At 37.6% G+C, this 19,952-nt stretch overlaps 1 protein-coding gene across 1 annotated transcript in view; it reads right to left on the bottom strand.

Annotated features, from left to right (window-relative positions):
- Positions 1-861: 861 nt before the first annotated feature.
- Positions 862-19,952, bottom strand: part of RBM17 (RNA binding motif protein 17) — a 35,870-nt gene continuing 16,779 nt past the window's right edge. Inside the window, exons 3-12 of the mRNA XM_036244465.1 lie at positions 19,480-19,596; positions 14,856-15,022; positions 13,229-13,326; positions 9,230-9,286; positions 7,255-7,396; positions 3,915-4,066; positions 3,021-3,094; positions 2,433-2,531; positions 1,271-1,343; positions 862-1,143 (exon numbers count right to left, since the gene is read on the bottom strand). Of these exons, the coding sequence (XP_036100358.1) occupies positions 1,040-1,143; positions 1,271-1,343; positions 2,433-2,531; positions 3,021-3,094; positions 3,915-4,066; positions 7,255-7,396; positions 9,230-9,286; positions 13,229-13,326; positions 14,856-15,022; positions 19,480-19,596 (1,083 nt within the window). The 3' untranslated portion in view covers positions 862-1,039. The remainder of the gene's footprint in view (positions 1,144-1,270; positions 1,344-2,432; positions 2,532-3,020; positions 3,095-3,914; positions 4,067-7,254; positions 7,397-9,229; positions 9,287-13,228; positions 13,327-14,855; positions 15,023-19,479; positions 19,597-19,952) is intronic.

Raw genomic sequence — 19,952 nt, 5'->3', positions numbered from 1 at the left:
ACATGAGAAAATCCTTTTTTAAAAAGGGTCAAAATATTCCTTAGGTCTTCAAACCAAGTCCATGGAATGCAAAGAAATGTTGAGTGCTTTCTTTTCCCAAAGGGTCACAACACGCTTTCATGTCATAATAACCTTCAGCAGTATTTGGGCAAGCAAGGACCAGAACATAGACACAAGTATATTCTGGAAAGACTTGCTGCTCTGGCAATGGCCGGTACTGAATATTTGTGTTTTATTCATGGTCCTGTTAAATTTTTAAGCCACACATACCACTGCACTTCAATGGTACAATTCTTCATAATTCTGGAATTATGTAATTGGCAGTACAGTTTAAGTAGCTTAACTTTATAAATTTTAAAATTACATATCTATGCTAAAGACTATCTCTAAAAGACAAATGCTGACATCATGATTTCTATATCCTAAATCCACCAGAAACCCTACAGTCTGATTTAGCTTAATTGAAATGATTCATCCAAACAGGTCACAGTAAGTTCACAATTCTTCAACCTTAGTTCAGGTCATCAAGACTTTTTTCTGACTAGAGTCAATAAGAAGAATTTCTCTGTTAGAGAAAGCAGACATTTTCACCTTTGGCAGACTGCCAAGATGATACTTTATTACAGAATGAAGCTACAGTAATATGCAAGTTTTATTAAAATTAATCAAAGAGAGAAAAAAAAAGAAACACAAAGAATAACTTAATACAGCCCCATTTCCTGAAACTTTCTAGATTTTTTTAGTGCAAGAAATGCTGTATTACTGAAGCACTTGAGAACTATCATGAAATCCTAGCGAAAAAAAGTTCATTACCTCGGATGTGGTAATAAAAAAGAGAAACAACCAGAGAGGCACACATTGTTTTTTAAAAGGATTTTTATACTATATTAAAAAACCACAAAATAAAAAAAGGGATTAATTAACATATATCTTAGCAGTCCTTCCAAGAGTCTCTGTACCCAACAGCCATGCAGGCTGGCTGTTGCTTTTTTCTTCTCTGCTCAGCTTGCAGCTTCAACCCGTACTCTAGTTCTTAAAATCAAACTTGTTCCGCCAAATCCAACACCCTGAATTTATCCAAATTGTAGAAACATGCTTTTACCACCCGTCCACCAAAATACCTCCCATTGAGATCAACGACAGCTAAAAGGCAAACAAAAAGATAGCCAGTTAATATAGGTTCCTGTAAGACATTAAAAGAACATGTTTTAATTATAACAAGATCACAAATTCAACTTTTGTGTTCTTTATATTTAGTCGTACAACTTACCTTTAATTGCTGATTCAACTCTCTCAAATTCTAAAAATATTCGTACTGCTTCATCATCAGGGGCACCAGGAATCTGGAAAAGAAACAAAAGTATAATAGGTCAAGTTATCATTTGAGAGATCACAAAATGTGAGTTTTCTTCCTAAAATGATTTCTGTCAGAATAAGTATGCCAATTATCATCATATATGAACAAGAAGTGGTGAAATACCAAGGAAATAAGTATAATTTGTCATAAAAAATTAGCTGAAGATCTGTTTATGACAGGTGCAGTGTTAGGTGTTGGGAATAGACAGCTAAGTAGAGCAGTGTGAACTTGTGGAGGTCCTATGACAGCTGACACGTAAACAAATAATTATGTGGCAACATGATATAAAAGAGAAGCGAGAGTGAGAGCAGCAACTTAAGATAAAAAAAAATTTTGTATTCTAATTGCCTCTCATAATAGATTAAATTCCTATTGTGTTCTCTACACCCTGCATAAGGCCCCATTCCATCTATGTAAACATGTCTCCTGTTAATCCCGAACATGCCCAACCATTCCATTTTGTAGCCCTTGTCAGTCTCCCAGAAGCTGTGACCTTAATCTGAGTCTTTTCCACCTATCCAAATCCTACCCATTCATTTCAAAGCTCAGCTCACATCTGATATTGTTTTTTTGCTGATCTAACAATCCTTTTCTCAACTTCAGTACTTAGTCAATACTACTGAATCTCGCAACAAAATATTCTCTATTTTTACATGTGTTTGTTTTGTTGTTTCCACTAAACAGATCACTAAGAGCACAGAACATCCCCAATGCTCTCAATACAGTATTGGATACCTGAGAGGCACTAAATATATACTTGCCAAATGAATGAAATCAAAGGCATGTCCAAGTAACTAAACTATTGAGCATACTATAATCAAAGTCTTTAATCACCAAACTAAACCTCAATCATAAAATGAAATGTTTATTTCTTCTCCAAATAAAATCTGAAGTCCTTCTTGTCTTTATGTTGAAAATTTTTATAACCAAGTAAGAGAAGTATAACCAACACCTGTCATCTTCTGTAGTAAGACCATGTTATTTAAGCACAGCATAACATCTCTATTTGTAGAAAACGTTTTGTAACCTGTCAATCACAACAGGTTATAAACATCAAAAGAAAACCCCTTCTTACTTCAAATATCACACATTTTCCAACTTTGCCATATTTTTCACACTCTTCCTTGGTTTCAACTTCCAAGTCTTCATCTACTTCTCCTGCACCAACCATGTTCTATAAACAAAAATAAATTAATTCAAGTATCAAGTATAATTTATTAATATATAAATAAGATGTATAAATAATTTTTATGATAGCAAATGTTCTCCATCCCAAATAACAATTAAAATTTTCATCCCTGTAGTCCCCCAAAATTGCTATAACTTAAAACACACACACACACACACACACACAACTTCACAGTTGCAAGAGCAATTATGCAAGCATAAAAATACATAAATTAAGCTGAACTCCTAACAATTTCAAATATTTTAAAGTAATCATATAGTCTTAAATATTCCACTTAGCAAAGAAACATTAGTAAAAAAGAACTCTATCAGTGTTATATGTAGTTTATCCAAAATTATCACTTGCAAAAGTATTATTTTCCGTTTTCTTTACCCATTATGGTATCAGTAGTGCTGAAAGCATGCAGAGACAGGTTAGGGTGGAGTGACACGTATATCAAGGTGAGAAAACAGGTTTATTCCTTCTTCTTCTTACCCTTAGTAGGACCACTTTAGTAGGACACTTAAGTATTTCAGTCAATGGATTTGAATCCGACTTCTTGGCTGCATCTGTAGGAAAATAAATTATCAGATGTAGACATGTTAGAGCACTGAGTCCAAATTACAATGATTTAATTTCAATAGCAACTCTCTTATGTCCTATAGTCATCTATAAGCATCTATGGCTGAACAAAAATGTAGCTTTATCTGTAATGAAAGCATCTGCTTTGCTTTGGTATAAGGTTTTACTATAATTTCTGGAAGTTTTTAGCTTCCTCAGTTACCTACAATTTTCGCTTAGTTCACTTTCTAAGAAGACGACAGAGCACATCAATTCCAACCCTTACAAGTGAGAGTCTTGGCTTAGGAAGTGACCAAAGGTCAGTAACCCAATATAATAAGTAGTTAATTAGCCAGCCACTGGCTGACTAATTGCAGATACTCCCACAAATCAGGGCAACTCTAGGCTGACTGGCTGCTTACTAAAGCTGTGTATTGACAGAACAAAAATAAAACATCAACTAGACACCATCTACCAGTAAGAACCCTTATAGGATGGAAATATAGCAGATATAATCACTGATATACTATATATGGATCTGTCTTTCATGCTTTAAAAACATAACTATGATCTTATCAATCTAACAAGACTCTTTGTCTAGTAGAAGTAGGCATGAACTTATTTTCTTGAGTACTGCTCATTTTCTGCCAAAGTCATTGTCTTTACTCCTATGGACCTTCCTATCACTACATCTGTTCTGAATAAAGATGATGAGCTACAACACAGAAATGGAATGCATCATAACCAGGAATTATCTTAATCTATTCCAGAGAAAGTCACTCCTCTCACTCGGGACTGCATTTCTCCTTGCTTCTGGGGAAGACCCACCTTTCTCTGTGGCTTCGCCCACAATAATCTTGCCTCCTCGCTTGCTCGTCTTCTCCACCGACAACGCAGTGCTCAGCCCTTGCTCATGCTTCCCAAGACCCTGGCCTTCCCGGAAGCCGTACTTTTGCATGATTTTATGTGCTACTGTGCCACTGTGAGGAAGAAAGAAAGATCCTTTACACTTGAAGTCATCAGCTATAGCACAAATTGGATTTTATATCATAACATTCTCCTTCCATTAAGGAGAATAGAAATTCTACAAGGGCTTTGATGAGGTAACAAAGAATTAACAATGGGCCATTAGATGGAAGTTTGTAGGGATGTTCAGGATGAAAGAAATATAAAAAACTAATGCTGAAACCCTGGATATCCTGAGATTATCTTTAAGGTAAAAGAAATATTACTTTCCCTAATGAACTTTCCCCAATACCCTTGTTAGAAAACACTAGACTTCTCGTGTGTTCTAGTATCTGCACTGCTATCTTTCATTTTTCTATCAGTTTATACTCAATATTATTCTGTATCAGTTTCAGTTGTACAGCACAGTGGTTAGACAATCATGTACTTTACAGTGTTCCCCTGGAAATTTCCAGTATCACCTGGCACCACACGTAGTTATTACAATATTATTGACTATTATTTCCTGTGCTATACTTTACATCCCCATGACTATTCTGTAACTACCAATTCGTACTTTTCAAACCCTTTACCTTTTTCACCCAGTCCCCTAACCTCCTCCCTCCCCTCTGGCAACCATCAGTCTGTTCTCTGTATCTATGAGTCTGTTTGTTTAGATTCCATGCGTTAGTAGTATGTCTTATGACCACAGTTTATTTATTTTTTAATGTGCCTGTCAAGGAAGCACAGAGAGTCCCAAACAAGATGAACCCAAAGAGGCCCACACCAAAACATATCCTAATTAAATGCCAAAGGTTAAAGACAAAGAGAGAATTCTAAAAGCAGCATGAGAAAAGCAGTTATCTATAAGGGAGCTGATTTCACAATAGAAATTTTGCTAGTCAGGAGTGACAAGAAACATTCAAAGTGATGAAAAGCAAGGATCTACACCAAGATTACTCTACCCAGCAAAGCTACCACTTAGAACTGAAGGACAGATAAAGAACTTCCCAGACAAGAAAAGGTAAAAGAGTACATCACCACCAAACCAGTATTATAGGAAATGTTAAAGGGTCTTCTTTAAGAAGAAGAAAAAAAAATTATGAATAATGAAGTGGCAATAAATACATTATCTATCAACAATTACTTTAATGATGAAATCTTGCCATCTGCAACAACAGGGATGAACCTACAGGGTATTGTGCAGAGTGAAGTAAGTCAGACAGGGGAATACAAATGTCATATGATTTCACTTATACATGGAATCTAAAAAAATAAACAAACAAGCAGAACAGATAGACTCATAGAGAACATTTTGCCAGATGGGAGAAGAGTTGGGGGGTAAGTGAAAAAGGTGAAGGGTTTAAGAAGTACAAACTGTTAGTTACAGAATAGTCATGGGAATGTAAAGTAAAGCATAAGGAATAGTCAATAATATTTTAATAACTATGCATGGTGTCAGATGGGTACTAGATTTATCGGGGTTATTACTTAATATAGAATATCTAATCACTGGGGTATACACCTGAGACTAATATAATATTGTATGTCAACTATAATGGAAAAATAAGAATTATTTAAAGCCGAAAAAAGAAAAAAGAAAAAAAATGTGCCTATCAAAAAAAGTATAAAGTTTCACGATGAAAATGCACTTTTCTAAATAGTAGTAGAGTTTCCAATGACAGACTTTATAAAGAGCTCCTAGAGATCATCTATTTAAAGATGGGAAAATAAACCAAGGCCCAGATTAGCTGGCTAGCTTAAAGCTAATTAGAAACAAAAACAAGACACAATATTCAGAAATAATTTCTATACATACTAATGGTAGAATTGAAATTGGAACCCATAACTCATAATTCTCCAGCTACTGATTTTTTTCTAATATTGTAACTTTCAAGCTGTACTTGCTGGTGCCTCAAAGATCTCAAGGGTGCCCCCCAGTGACCACTGCTACTTAAGGCTTGAACCACAAAATCCTGCTTCAACTAGAACTGTACCTACACTACTTCATGCTTATGTGATTTCCTTAAAATTTTCATTTGAAGCTATTCTAGGGCTAAAAATAAAAGACCAAAAACTGCCAAACTGCACCACATTGCATTTTTCTTAGGCATGAGCTGAAGACTGAATTCCTGTTTAAAAGGAGATTCAGCAAAAAGTCCATTTTCATCATTAGCAGAAAAAAAAAAACACTTTCATGTCTGTCCACCCTCCAGCATACATTCTAGGGCAGCCCAATAAATCCTTTTGCAATGATGGGGATGTTGTCTCTCCACACTGCCCAATAGGGTAGCTGTTAGCCTTGTGTGTTTATTAAGCACTTGAGATGAGCCTTGTATGATTGAGGAACTACATTTTAAATTGTATTCGTTTTACATTAATGGATACCAAGGTCAGAAACTCAAAATCCTAACGATGCAGGAACTCCAACTGTTGACTAGTCACCTCTCGAAGGTTCTAAGAATCAAAGCATATGCACATAGGCAAGGGCAGACTGGTGTGATTACTATGGTCACAGCATTTCTATCCTAGGCAGTATCCTTCTAAAGGACACAGAACAAAGGCCTTAGTGTAACCCTGCTTCATCTGATAGCACCTCATTGCATGAAAGAGACAAAGTAAACTACATAAAACATTCTTTTAATCAAAAAGCATGGCAAGTCCAGTGGTGATTTTTTAAAAATTCCACAAGCCCTACCTGAAAGTCAACCTTAAAATTGATTTTTACATGCAGGCAAACACTCTATAGTTTGAGTGTGACTAAGAGTTTTTAGACCAAAGTTACTGAGCCATGATCTTAAAGCAAATGGCTCATTTTATCAAAAAACAAAGATGTCATTTACCCTTTAGACATGGTATAAGTTAGCTGCAATTCATATGAGCTATTTTATTTCTAAATGTTGTGAAAATAAATGTAAATAATTATCAGAAACTTCCTACCTAGAGAATACCACGTTCAGCAATTAAATCATCCCAAACTTATATATTAGAAGGCTTTGTTTCGCATAAAATATAACAGCACTGTGCTGCAGTGCCCTCCATGTGACTCAAGCACTGATTCTCAAGAATGATGCAGCGTGACCAAACACACCAAGCATCTCCCTACAAGCAGAGAATGCCCTCACTTTAAAACAAGCTGCATCTACTGAAAGGACTGCCAACACGTCACACTGAATCTCGTCCTTCTTACACCTGCCGAGACGACAGCACTTGGAACCATTACCCCATGTTGGCGAGGAAGGAGTTGCCAGGGCCCGTTGGAGATCTAGGTCTGTCCTGTTCCTCATATACTGGGGGAGGAATGGCAGCTTTGGAAGACTGTGAGCGAGGTCTTGAATCCTCTTCATAAGGAAATTCTCGGGGTACTGTTGGATAAAAATAAAATAGGTTTACCAAAAGACTACAAAAAAATTCCAAACTGCACTTGTATTTCGGTTATCTTAAACTAAATGAACTGACATTTTTAGTTTACTATAAGGAGAAAAAAAATCAAAATCCATTTTACAGCCTCTACATGACTTTTTAAAATTATAGAGGTACAGCACTATATTTCTAATTCTAGCTTTGTTCCAACTGTTGATTATCTTAAATGTCCTTTTTATATTTTACTGAAATGTTATCCCTTAAAAGTGCTCTAAATGACAATTTTTGTCTGAGTCCTGAAGATTTTTGTATATTCCAGACAGATCCAATCAAATTCTCTTTTGATTCCCGTAGCATCTTGTATACCTGTCTTAGGATTCTCAGTTTACTACTTCATTAGCCTAGCACAGAATAAAGGTCTTTGAATATACCAGAGCAGTGATTTTCAACTCTAGCTATATAGAAGAATCAACAAGGAAGCTTAAAAAAAATCCAGCCCTAGCTGGTTTTGCTCAATGGTTAGAGCATCAGCTCATGTACCAGAGAGTCCTGAGTTCGGTTCCCGCTAAGGGCACGTACCTCGGTTGCAGTTTGTCCCCGGCACCAGTTGGGGTTCGTGTGGGTGGCAACCACTCGATGTGTGTGTCTCTCTCTTCCTCCCCCTCTCCCTCCCACTCTATCTGAAGATAAATGCAAAAATGTCCTCGGATGAGGATTAAAAAAAAAAATCCAGATCCTTGGGGCCCACTCCCAGAGACTGATTTCAAATGGGTTTATGGTTTGCCCAGTGTTTTCACATAAAAGGTATTTCACAATACTTTTTGAATTATATTTTTTACAAAAGACAACATAAATAGTGCAATAGGTAATGAAATCAAAACTAATAGCAGAGCCCTGGCCAGTTTGGCTCAGTGGTTAGATAGTCAGCCTGCGGTTCCCAGAGACCCGGGTTCGGGTTCAATTCCCGCTAAGGGCATGTAACCTCGGTTGCGGTTTGTCCCTGGCCCTGGTTGGGTCGTGTGGGTGGCAGCCACTCGACGTGTCCCTTTCACGTCAATGTTTCTCTCCCTCTCTCTCTCTTTCTTCCTCTCTCTCCCACTCTATCTGAATAAAAAAATGGAATAATGTCCTCAGGTGAGGCTAAAAAACAAAAACAAACAAAAAAAACTAATAGCAGAAAAATCTACTCAAGAAGGCACTACCACCTTGTGGAAGGTCATGAATATAACAGCCTCTAAACCAGAGTACACAAACTACATATTATTTGTTTTAACCTAACTCCAAATATGAAGTGTTGGAGAAGCTAAAACCAAAACAAAAAACAAACAAACAGCATTTTACTGTATAAAAAAACAAATCTCAGCCCTGGCCAGTTTGGCTCAGCGGTTAAAGTGTCGGCCTGCGGTCCGGAGAGACCCGGGCTCGGTTCCCGCTAAGGGCACGTACTTCGGTTGCAGTTTGTCCCCGGCCCTGGATGGTCGTGCGGGTGGCAGCCACTCGATGTGTCCCTTCACGTCGATGTTTCTCTCTCTCTCTCTCTTCCTCTCTCTCCCTCCCACTCTATCCGTACAAAAAATGGAAAAATATCCTCAGGTGAGGATTAAAAAAAAAAAAAAAAAATCTCAGAGCCTGGCATTAAAACTTCTAAAGTATAAGGAGTGGAAGGGAGAAGCAGCCTCAAGGACACACACTGGGCCTCAGGGTTTAGGCCAGAGAACAGGCTTTTGTGCAATTTCCCTTTACACTCAGGAAACCTGGCTGATAGAAGCTAAGACTTCCCAAGCTGGGTTAAAGATTTGTATCAAATTAAAAGAGGGGAAGAAACAGATACATACATTCCTTGTCTTTCTCTACAAGAGAAGTGGGTGGTGCAATGGCAGCTCCGCCCATACCTGCAAAAACATAAATTCCACTGATTAAAGGAACATTTCAGATGCCAGACTCAAGAACTGTGATATATGCCATTTGTCATATCACACCCCCACCCCCCAAAGACAGAAAGAAAGACCTGCTACTTCATCCCTCCAGCTAACATCTAAAGAATTCAGTATCTGAATCTAGAATTTACAACGTATAAAACTGGTCCTGGCTGGTTTGCTCAGTGGTTAGAGCATCAGCCCTTAGACCAAAGGGTCCTGTGTTCAATTCCCAGTCAAGGGCACATGCTTGGGTTGCAAGTTTGATCGCCAGCCCCCGTCCCTCCATTTCACTCTATCTAAAAATCAATAGAAAAATATCCTTTGGTGAGGATTAACAACAAAGAAAAAAAAATGTAGAAAACTGGAAAAAGTCAGAAAAACACAATTATTATTTTTTTTTTATAGTAGGCATTCAAGAGCCCTAGAATGTAGTTAATAAATGAATTTTATGACCAAAGAACATAATGCAGAGAATTAGCAGTTACTTAAGAAACAGTAAAAGCCTGGCCGATGTGGCCCAGTGGTTGAGTGTTGACCCAAGCACCAAGAGGTCACTGGTTCGATCCCCAGCACGGGGTATGCAGGAGGTAGCTGATCAATGCTGATGTTTCTCATGGATTTTTCTATTTCTCCCTCTCCCTTTCTCGCTCTAAAAAATTCAATAAAAACATATTTAAACAAACAAAAAACAGTAACATAACTATTTACTGAGAGCATGTTAGTCACCAGATTCTTTCACATACATTACCTCATTTTGACTTAATAAACCTTTGAGGTAGGTATTACCGTGTCCATTTTTATTTCAGACAAGAATGAATGGGCAGAGAGAGAATAAAATGCAGTTTCCAGTGATTCCAAGCTTTCCCCCACAATACAGCACGCTCCTTCCCAGGGTGCAAACCACTGGCACTAAACACCTATTTGGAAATGTGGGTACTTCTGGTTTCTACAGAATCTGTATTGTGTTGTCACCATTCCTGCTCATGTTTTCTGGACAGAGAATGGTGGACAGAAACAAACCAAAATAACTCCATTTACTATCTGACACGAATAGAGAATATAAGGAATTTTTCATTAGGTATAAGCCCTAACATATGTATTACAACTTAATCACCAACAAAACAGTCCAAAAAATAAGATGTAAACTAACAACAAAAAAATGATTACAGTCCTGGCTGGTGTGACTCAGTTGGTTGAGTCTTGTCCCGTGTACCAAAAGGTCACTGGTTCAATTCCCAGTCAAGGTACATGCCCAGGTTGTGGGCTCAATCCCTGGTTGGGGTGCAGAAGGCAACTGATCGATTGATGTTTCTCTCTTACTGATGTTTCTCTCTCCCTCTCCCTTCCTCCCTCTCTGAAAATCAATGAAAACCTATTTTTTAAAAAACTGACTACAAAATCAGTGTTGTACCAGTATGAAATGTTTCATAAAAGAAATTCCTCTAAAACCAGCATACATAAGCGCCTGGATTAGACAAATTACTTAAGGAGAAATAGGAATAAAACTTTCCTCTATTTCTTTTGAAATACTTCTTATCATTTTTCAATCTTGTCACTAAGACTTAGGTGATTAGTGACTGATTCTGGGATTAGCTCTAATGAGTTCTGTATAAAAAATTAAGGTGATTACTAAAATTTGCTATTAATCAGTTAAAATATAAACATCATCTGTTGACAGCAGTCCACATAATGGACATAATGCCATTACTTCCATACTATTCAATGTACAGCTTATGCTAAAATTCAAGAAAACAAATGGCCTTCACAGAGAAAGCATACTTCCTCACAAAAAGGGCAGCCGATCTGTAAGCTGAAAAGATGAGGCCAACAAATATTCAACCTATATACTAGATTCTTAAAAAGTTAATAATACCTGACACACAAAGCACACACTCGAATGTTAACTTTACTCCCATTAGAAAATCAATGTAGTACCTGACAATATTCAGCATGTTCTAAGTTTTCTTTTTTGTTGTTGAGGTATAATTAAAATATAGTAAGTTTCAGGTGTACAAAATAATGACTCAATATTTGTATATATTGCAGAATGATCACCACAAAAAGTCTAGTTAACATCTGTTGCCATACAGTTACAATTTTTTTTTTCTTGTGATGAGGACTTTAAAGATCTACTCTCTTAGAAACTTTCAAATACACAATACAATATTGTCGACTATGGCCACCATGCTATACATTACAACACCATGACTTATTGATTTTATAACTGGAAGCTTGTATCTTTTGACCCCCTTCACTCATTTCTCACACTCTACCTCTGGTAACCACCTATCTATTCTCTGTATCCATGACCTTGATTTTTTTTGTGTGCTGTGCACTAACTATTCTATAAATACATTTAATTCATATCTGCATTGAGAAATTAAGAATTCTAAATTATTATAGACTTACTCCTTTCCAACTCCACTAGTATTTTAAAATTTAAATTAAATCCTAAAACAGCCTTGGCTATACACCTGAGCAGACCAGGCTCGCCAAACTGCTGGTCATAAAACAGAGTTCATGTATGTGGAAATACACTCCATCTTCATAATAACATTATTCTTAGATCTTATGTTAAAGATGACTACATTATAATGAGGTTTTCAGATGGATGAAGATTTGGGGTAAGATGGACCTATATCATATACAGTGCTTCTTCATTCCGTGCCTCAGATTTCCCACCCTCAAAATGGGGATAATCACAGAGCCCACTCTGAGGTGTCATGTGGCATAAAGGAGATAAGCTACAGAAATGCCTAAAATAGAGCCTGGGATCTAGTAGACAAGTAGAAGATATAAATTTCTCACTTATATCTCAATCTATCAACCAAATTGGTCAATTAAATCAAGGAAATCCCAGCAATCAAAACATATGAAGCTCAAATAGGAAACACTCCATTCTCTCAAGAACAAACACTGCTTAACTATTTAGTGATCACTAACAATTTACCTCTTAACACAATTACAATTCTGCTTGTAAAATTTTAGAGCTACAAGGAGCCTTATGAACCAGTTCAAATTCTTGCTTTCGTGCTCTCTAGATGACACTGAAAGGAACCAACATCCAGGGAAGCTTAAATGATGTCCTCAAATTCATGCACAACAGTGGCTAGGTCCTGGAAATAAGTGCCTTGACTCTCCATGCAGTGCTAACAGAAATGAAGCTGGACACAGAATAGGTCAGTGTCACCGTGCGACAAGTAAAGAAAAGCGTGCGTATATATTTTAAGGTATACTCAAAGTATCCACTTAATAATAATGTTAGAAAGTGGGCGAGCCCTGGCTGGTTTGGCTCAGTGGTTAGAGCGTCAGCCCAAGGACCAAAGAGTTGGGGTTCGATTCTGGTCAAGGGCATGTACCTTGGTTGTGGTTCGGTCCCTGGCCCTGGTCAGGGTCATGCAGGAGGCAGCTAGTTGATGTGTTTCTCTCTCTCTCCCTCCCACTCTATCTGAAGATGAATGAAAAAATGTCCCCTGGCCGGTTTGGCTCGGCGATTAGAGCATCAGCTCGCAGACCACAGAGTCCCGGGTTCAGTTCCCACTAAGGGCACATGCCTCGGTTGCAGTCTGTCCCCAGCCCTGGTTGGGGTCGTGTGGGTGGCAACCACTCGATGTGTCTCTCTCATGTTGATGTTTCTCTCTCTCTCTCTTCCCCCTTCTCTCCCTCCCACTCTATCTGAAGATAAATGCAAAAATGTCCCCGGGTGAGGATTAAAAAAAAAAAGGTGGGAAACTCAAAGGAGAATATATGTGAAGATGCAATATAAATTAAGACTGTATACAAATGGGATTGCTGGAATTCCAGAGAAAATGACCTAAATCAATGTCAACTGAATTATTTATCAAACTGAATATAAAAAGCAAATAATGACACTGCACTACGTTGGAAACATTAGTATTTATGTTCATGCCTTACTTCTTTTTCTCCTCTCTCGCTCATAATCTTCATCTTCATCAGAATCTGGATCTGGTCGCCTTGAAAACCCACTAGCTTCATGTCTGTCTTTACGTCTCCTGTGAAAATAAAAGAACCCATGTTTATCACAGACAAGACAATTTAGAGATGTGAACTCAACGATGTCACCTTGACTTTCTCTTGCCTAAAAAATAACCAAATTCTCCCTTTCACACTAAACTATTACTGGGAGGAGGGGTGTGCAAAAACAACAGGCTGAAGACTAAGTAGCACCAGTATGAGATGTACAAAAAACCCAGAAGATAAACTGAACACATTTAATAGGTATATGAGTATCAATAGCAAGAAAGAGTTTCCTTAATATTTACCTCTTTCAGTTTTAAAGCATATCAACATAGGTAATAGTTGAACAATTCTGATCCTCTAGAACAACAATTTTCAACTGGTGTGCTGAAGAAGTACAATTGGTGTACCTCAAGAATTTTTAACACATGCAATACCTGACTATTTGGTCAGAGGCACTGATCTCTTTTCCCTTAGATTGTCAAATAAAGAAATGACAACAGCTAGCACAATTGTTGTCTGGTGTGAATGAATCAAAACTATACTATTGCATTTTGTCAGATCAGCAAAAAACGTATTTTTTGGCGTGCCACAGAATTCTAGTAATTAGTTTATGTGTGCCATGAGATGAAAAGGATCGAAAATCACTGCTCTAGAACATGCCTTCACTACATGAAATAATTAAGTAACTAATGAGAAACACTATATTAATATTTTATAAACTATTTTTTTATCCTCACCTGAGGGCATGTTCATTAATGTTTAGAGAAAGGGGAACTGATTCCACGACCTTTTGGTGTATGGGACAATGCTCCAACCAAATGAGTCACACCAGCCAGGCATACTTTATAAACTATTTAACAATCAATATTCATTATTTTAAAAAGAAAAAATACCAACAAATCCTAGCTTTCCATACTTTTAAAAAACAAATTAAAAATGCATATGCTTTAAAAAATTCCATCTGGCTCAAAAATAGTTAAAATAAGGTTTTGTGGGGTTTTTTTTGTCATTTTTTTCATATTGATGTTAGGTTTTTAAAAACGTTTTTATTGATTTTTTTTTGAGAGAAGAAGGGAGAAGGAATGAGAGAAACATTGACTGGTTGCCTCCCATACACACCCCCAACCAGGGATCAAATCAGCAACCGGGGCATATGCCCTGACCAGAAATTGAATCAGTGACCTTTCAGTGCTTGGGAGGACGTTCAACCAATTGAACCACACTGGCCAGGGCCACTTTAAGTATTTTAAATAGTTCTGATTATAGAAGAGTCACAGCATAGGAAAGAAACTATTCAACATCAGAATTCTAAGTTACTTTTCTAACAACTCACCCAAAATATATCCTTTTAAGTTTTCTCCATCTATACATGAGGCTTTTTTTTTAATGCTGGGATGTAGCAACTATAAATTTTTAAAAACAATTTGATTCCTTCTGATGACTGCTCCAGATCAATCATGAAAACTAACCTCAACCTTACAGACAGCACTGAAGTTCATTCATTAACATTCTAATAAATATTTCAAACATAAAATATCCCCGAATCCAAACAAAGCCTTACTTTTCTCTCTCTTCTATTTCTTTTTGTCTTTCAAGCTCCCGCTGTCTCTGTCGTTCTTCTCTTTGGCGCTTCACTACTTTCTCATAATCATTAGGAAACATAGGATCATATTCATCAGCTAAGGGAATCAAAACTTCTCCTGCAGAAAATCCACTGGGTACAGGATCCTGAGGAAGATAAAAATGCCAAGGTATCATCCTCATGTCTTAAACTTTTAGTCATAGAATTAAGGTAATAGAATATTAGGGTTGGAAGGAGCCTTGATGACCATTTATCTGCCTCCTTTGTTTTATAGACAAGGGAATAAATGTCTAAGGAGGTTTGGTGACTTGAACATGGCCTCATACCTCATGAGGTAGCAGCAAAAACAGAAAAAAAATTTAGTTCAATATTAAGTCCATAAACACTCTATGGCATTTTCCTGAAATTCCTAAACAAATTGCCACCACCAAAACTTTTAAGCAATAAATTTGATTATTTATATAGTAAACAATGAATACTTGTTTTTATATATCTCTGTAAAAACTTAAAAACCAAACAACCCACAAGTAGCACTAATCATTCTTGTGGTCATTAATAGAATAACTTTAAATTTTGATTACATGGACAGATATGATATATTAAGACTTTTAAAAAAGCAAAAAGCATCCTCTTGGGGTTTTTGAAATGCTCTGGCATGCACCCCTTTCCAGGTAAGCTGCACTTCATGTGCAGAGCCTGGCGCAGGTGAATGTAATTCTCTTCACATCCGCATTTTTTTTTTTAAATCCTCACCAGAGGATATTTTTCCATTTATCTTCAGATAGAATGAGAGAGAGAAAGAAAGAAACATCGGCATCAGAGAGACGCATCAATTGGCTGCCTCCCATACAACCCCAACCAGGGCCAAGGACAAACCACAACCAAAGTACGTGCCCTTGACTGGAATCAAACCCACGACTCTTTGGTCCTCGGGTCGACACTCCAACTGCTGAGCCAAACCAGCCAGATTATCAGCAATTTTTATTTTTTATTTTTTTTATTTATTTTTTTATCCTCACCCGAGGACATTTTTCCATTTTTTGTACAGACAGAGTGGGAGGGAGAGAGAGGAAGAGAGAGAGAGGAAACATCGATGTGAAAGGGACACATCGAGTGGCTGCCACCTGCACGACCAACCAGGGCCGGGGACAAACTGCAACCGAGGTACATGCCCTTAGCGGGAACCGAACCCGGGTCTCTCCGGACCGCAGGCGGACGCTCTAACCGCTGAGCCAAACCGGCCAGGGCTATCAGCAATTTTTAAGGTTCACTAAGATCAGGTTCAGAAGATAACATTTTGCATTTCTCTTCTAAATATTTAGAAACTAGGGCTACTTACTCTTTGAAAGAAAAGAAGTAGTCTTAACAAAGAAATAAGAAAAACAAAAGGCAGACAGAGTACTAGAAGATACACGATTAGATGTGGGGTTTTACCCTAGGTTGGTGATCTTGATCTCTACATGGTTCTGGGAAGACCTGATCTAATGCACAGTCCAAGTTTCCTAAACCTCCATATTTTCTTCCTCCATGTTTTCTTAGAAAAACTCTATTTGTAAAAATAAGAGGTCTTAACTAGTCTCCACAGACATCTTAAACAAGAATAGCTTAGGACTAGTATTTTGAGTGCCAACTCTGCATCTTTCAGGAGGTATGCTGCCCAATACTATCAAAGGCAGGAAGGTTGTAAAATGTATTTTGTTTTGAACATAAAACTGATATGATAAGAGCATATGTTCAATATCAATGGATTTAAATCCAACAATTATTCAGTTTGACATTTTACAATATTACATAATTCCGTTTGGCATTCTGCATTGTAAAACAAACATTTCCTCATCTCCTTATAACTAAAAACCAGGAAACAGTATGATCTGATGAATAAAAGAAGTTAACTCCCAGGCTCTATCACTGGAAAATTTACACAAATCTATCTATATGCTACAGAGAATAAAGCAGCTTGTTGATGTAAAAAAAAATTAAAATGCGTATTAATACCCCAATGTTGGGGAGGGTGGGTAAAACTAAAATGCTAATATACTGTAGGTGATATTGTATACTGACAGAACTCTGCTGAAAACAAGTCAGCACTAAAAGAAAATGGCAGTGAAAATGACTGTTCTCTTAATGCCACCTCAGGAAATCTATCCTAAGAAAATACTTTTACATGCATATAGCACTCTCTAGGGAGATGCATATTACAGTGTTATTTATCTCTTTTTTTTTTTTTATCCTCACCCGAGGATATTTTTCCATTTTTTGTACAGATAGAGTGGGAGGGAGAGAGGAAGGGAGAGAGAGAGAGAAACATCGATGTGAAAGGGACACATCGAGTGGCTGCCACCCGCACGATCAACCAGGGCCGGGGACAAACTGCAACCGAAGTACGTGCCCTTAGCGGGAACGGAACCCGGGTCTCTCCGGACCGCAGGTCGACGCTCTAACCGCTGAGCCAAACCGGCCAGGGCTACAGTGTTATTTATGATGACAACATAAAAACAAATCTAGATGGTTCTACAGTTAGCAAACACTTGCATAAATTATAATACATTCACTTGATGGGAATACTTTACAAAAATTGGTTATGAGCCCTGGCCAGGTAGCTCAGTTGATTAGAGCGTCATCCCAATACACCAAGATTTTGGGTTCAATTGCCAATCAGGGAACATATAAGAATCAACCAGTGAATGCATAAATGGAACAACAAATCGATGTTTCTCCCCCCCTAAAAATCAATAAATTTTTAAAAAATACTAAAACTCTAAAAAAATTAATATTGGTTATGAAAACTATGTAACAAGAAAAAAAGTTTATTGATTAAACTTGGTGGGGAGGGAAAACAATATTATAGGTTCTAGAATCCATATATAATAACAGAAGACGATGAACCAGCTTTTCAGTAGATGTAACAAGAAAAAGTTAGGTGGTGAGTTTGTGGGGAAAAAATGTTAAATGACAAGAATCCCCTCACCCCAATCACCTCTACTGTAGGGTGCCTGTCCCTCTTAGCCTCCAATAGTATTAGTTCTTCCAGCCAAGAAATTCTACCAAGAGCTTTAGCTGTGCCCTGCCTGAGAATAAAAGCAAGGTCAGGGAGCAAGTGAATTTCAAACCAGAACAATCAAAACCATGAGGATGAGAAACTAAAGAAGAGAGAGGGCATGCAGTTTAACGGTCTTGCAGTTTGACTGGGGTCCTTTCTAACAGTTGGGGGGCTGGGGGGAAGAGTACCTTGCTAAGAAACAGTCAGCAATAACAGCACATTCTATCATTAACCTTTGGGCCATATTTCTCATCAAGCCAACTTGTGCACATGGTTCTGTTTAAACTACCACGTTTGTATATCTGAATGACATCCATAGAAGAATACATGTATGCCCAAAGAGTGGGTGTAATTTTAACCATAGTTTGTTTAATTCATTTGCACCTCATTTTGTAATTTTTTTTTTATCCTCACCCGAGGACATTTTTGCATTTATCTTCAGATAGAGTGGGAGGAAGAGAGGGAGAAAGAGAGGGAGATAAACATCGATGTGAGACACATCGAGTGGTCGCCACCTACATGACCCCAACCAGGGCCAGGACTAACCAAGGTACGTGCCCTTAGTGGAAACCAAACCCGGGACTCTCTGGTCTGTGGGCTGAAGCTCTTAACTGCTGAGCCAAACTGGCCAGGGCTCATTTTGTAGTTTTAAGTATGATTTGGAATTATCCTTTTTCAGATCTTCCTCATCCTCACTAACCCATTTACAGAGTTGTCCATGTCTGTATCTTAGTTTTTAAGCTTATGTAAAATTGCTGGGATACTAAAAGGTAAGGTGGTAGAATTATCTTTATTTTTAACTCTTTTCTTTAATCCACAACAAAACAATGAACACTAAAATTCTTTTTTAAATGTGTTTTTATTGATTTTTTTTTTTTAAAGAAAGGAAGGGAGAGATTGAAACATCAATGTGAGGGAGAAACATCCATTGGCTGCCTCCTGCATGCCCCGCCAACTGGGGATCAAGCCCATAGCCCGGGCATGTGCCCTGATGGGGAATTGAACCAAGACCTCTCAGTCCGTGGGACAACGCTCAAGCCACTGAGCCACACTGGCTGAGCTACACTAATATTCTTTATGATAGTAAAAACTGGGGAAAAAAACCTATATATCTAGCATTAAGAAAATTAACTGGGGAGGTGAAGGGGAGAGATGGGAAGACATTAACCAAAAAACTGATACACACATATACATAGCCAATGGACAGAGACAACAGTGTGGTGAAGGCCGGAGGTGGGGCAACAGCTAGGAGTAGAGACCAGTAGGTAGAGAAGACACAGAATGGGAAAATATTCCAAAATGTACTTTTAAACTTCTGGGTAGGATTGAAGTTGTTTGTGTTTTTTTTTTGCATATCTCCGGTTTCTGATTCTTCTATAATGAACTATTTTATTTTAAACAGCTAAATGTTTTAAACTTGATAAAACAAAAGTAAAAATTAAGTTGAAAATGATACTCACTAGACTTCAAAGCCCTACTGAGGAGACTGTGTTCAGAGTACATACACATAAAATAAGACACACAGTAAGTAGGAAGCCTGTCAAGGTTAGAGGTGAGGCTTACCTTTAGACCGGCTGCTACATGAGGTGGGGTGTCCACAATCTGCCGGTCGTCCGAAGAGCCACCTCGCTTTAGGTCTATTACCGGGGCAAGGACTGTACTTTGTTTTGTTCTCTGGCTCTGAAATCATTGAAAAACAAGAAGACTATTCTGAAGCTTCAAATTAAATTCATACTATTTGTAACAAACCTTTCTTCAGTGGTGGTGTTAGGGGTTGATTCTCTGTAATGAACCTTTCCGATATGAGAAAACCATAATCTTAAAGTAGCCTTTTAACTCAATTACTACTATAACTACATACTAGTTCCATTAGCCTTTTCTTTTATAACACTAATTTCCTCCACTATAAAAGATTTATAGTAAACTTGGTCAGTTTTATTTAAATTTGCATGTGAAATCAGCTCTACAGTGGATTCTCCTTTGACCAGGAAGTCAAATCTATAACAAACAGCACATTACATTTTGACTAGTGTGAA

This window comes from Molossus molossus, unplaced genomic scaffold, assembly GCF_014108415.1.
Source record: "Molossus molossus isolate mMolMol1 unplaced genomic scaffold, mMolMol1.p scaffold_m16_p_1, whole genome shotgun sequence".
Taxonomy (NCBI): Eukaryota; Metazoa; Chordata; class Mammalia; order Chiroptera; family Molossidae; genus Molossus; species Molossus molossus.
The sequence above is the reverse complement of the archived record's forward strand: the minus strand, read 5'-3'. Positions and strand labels throughout refer to the sequence as shown.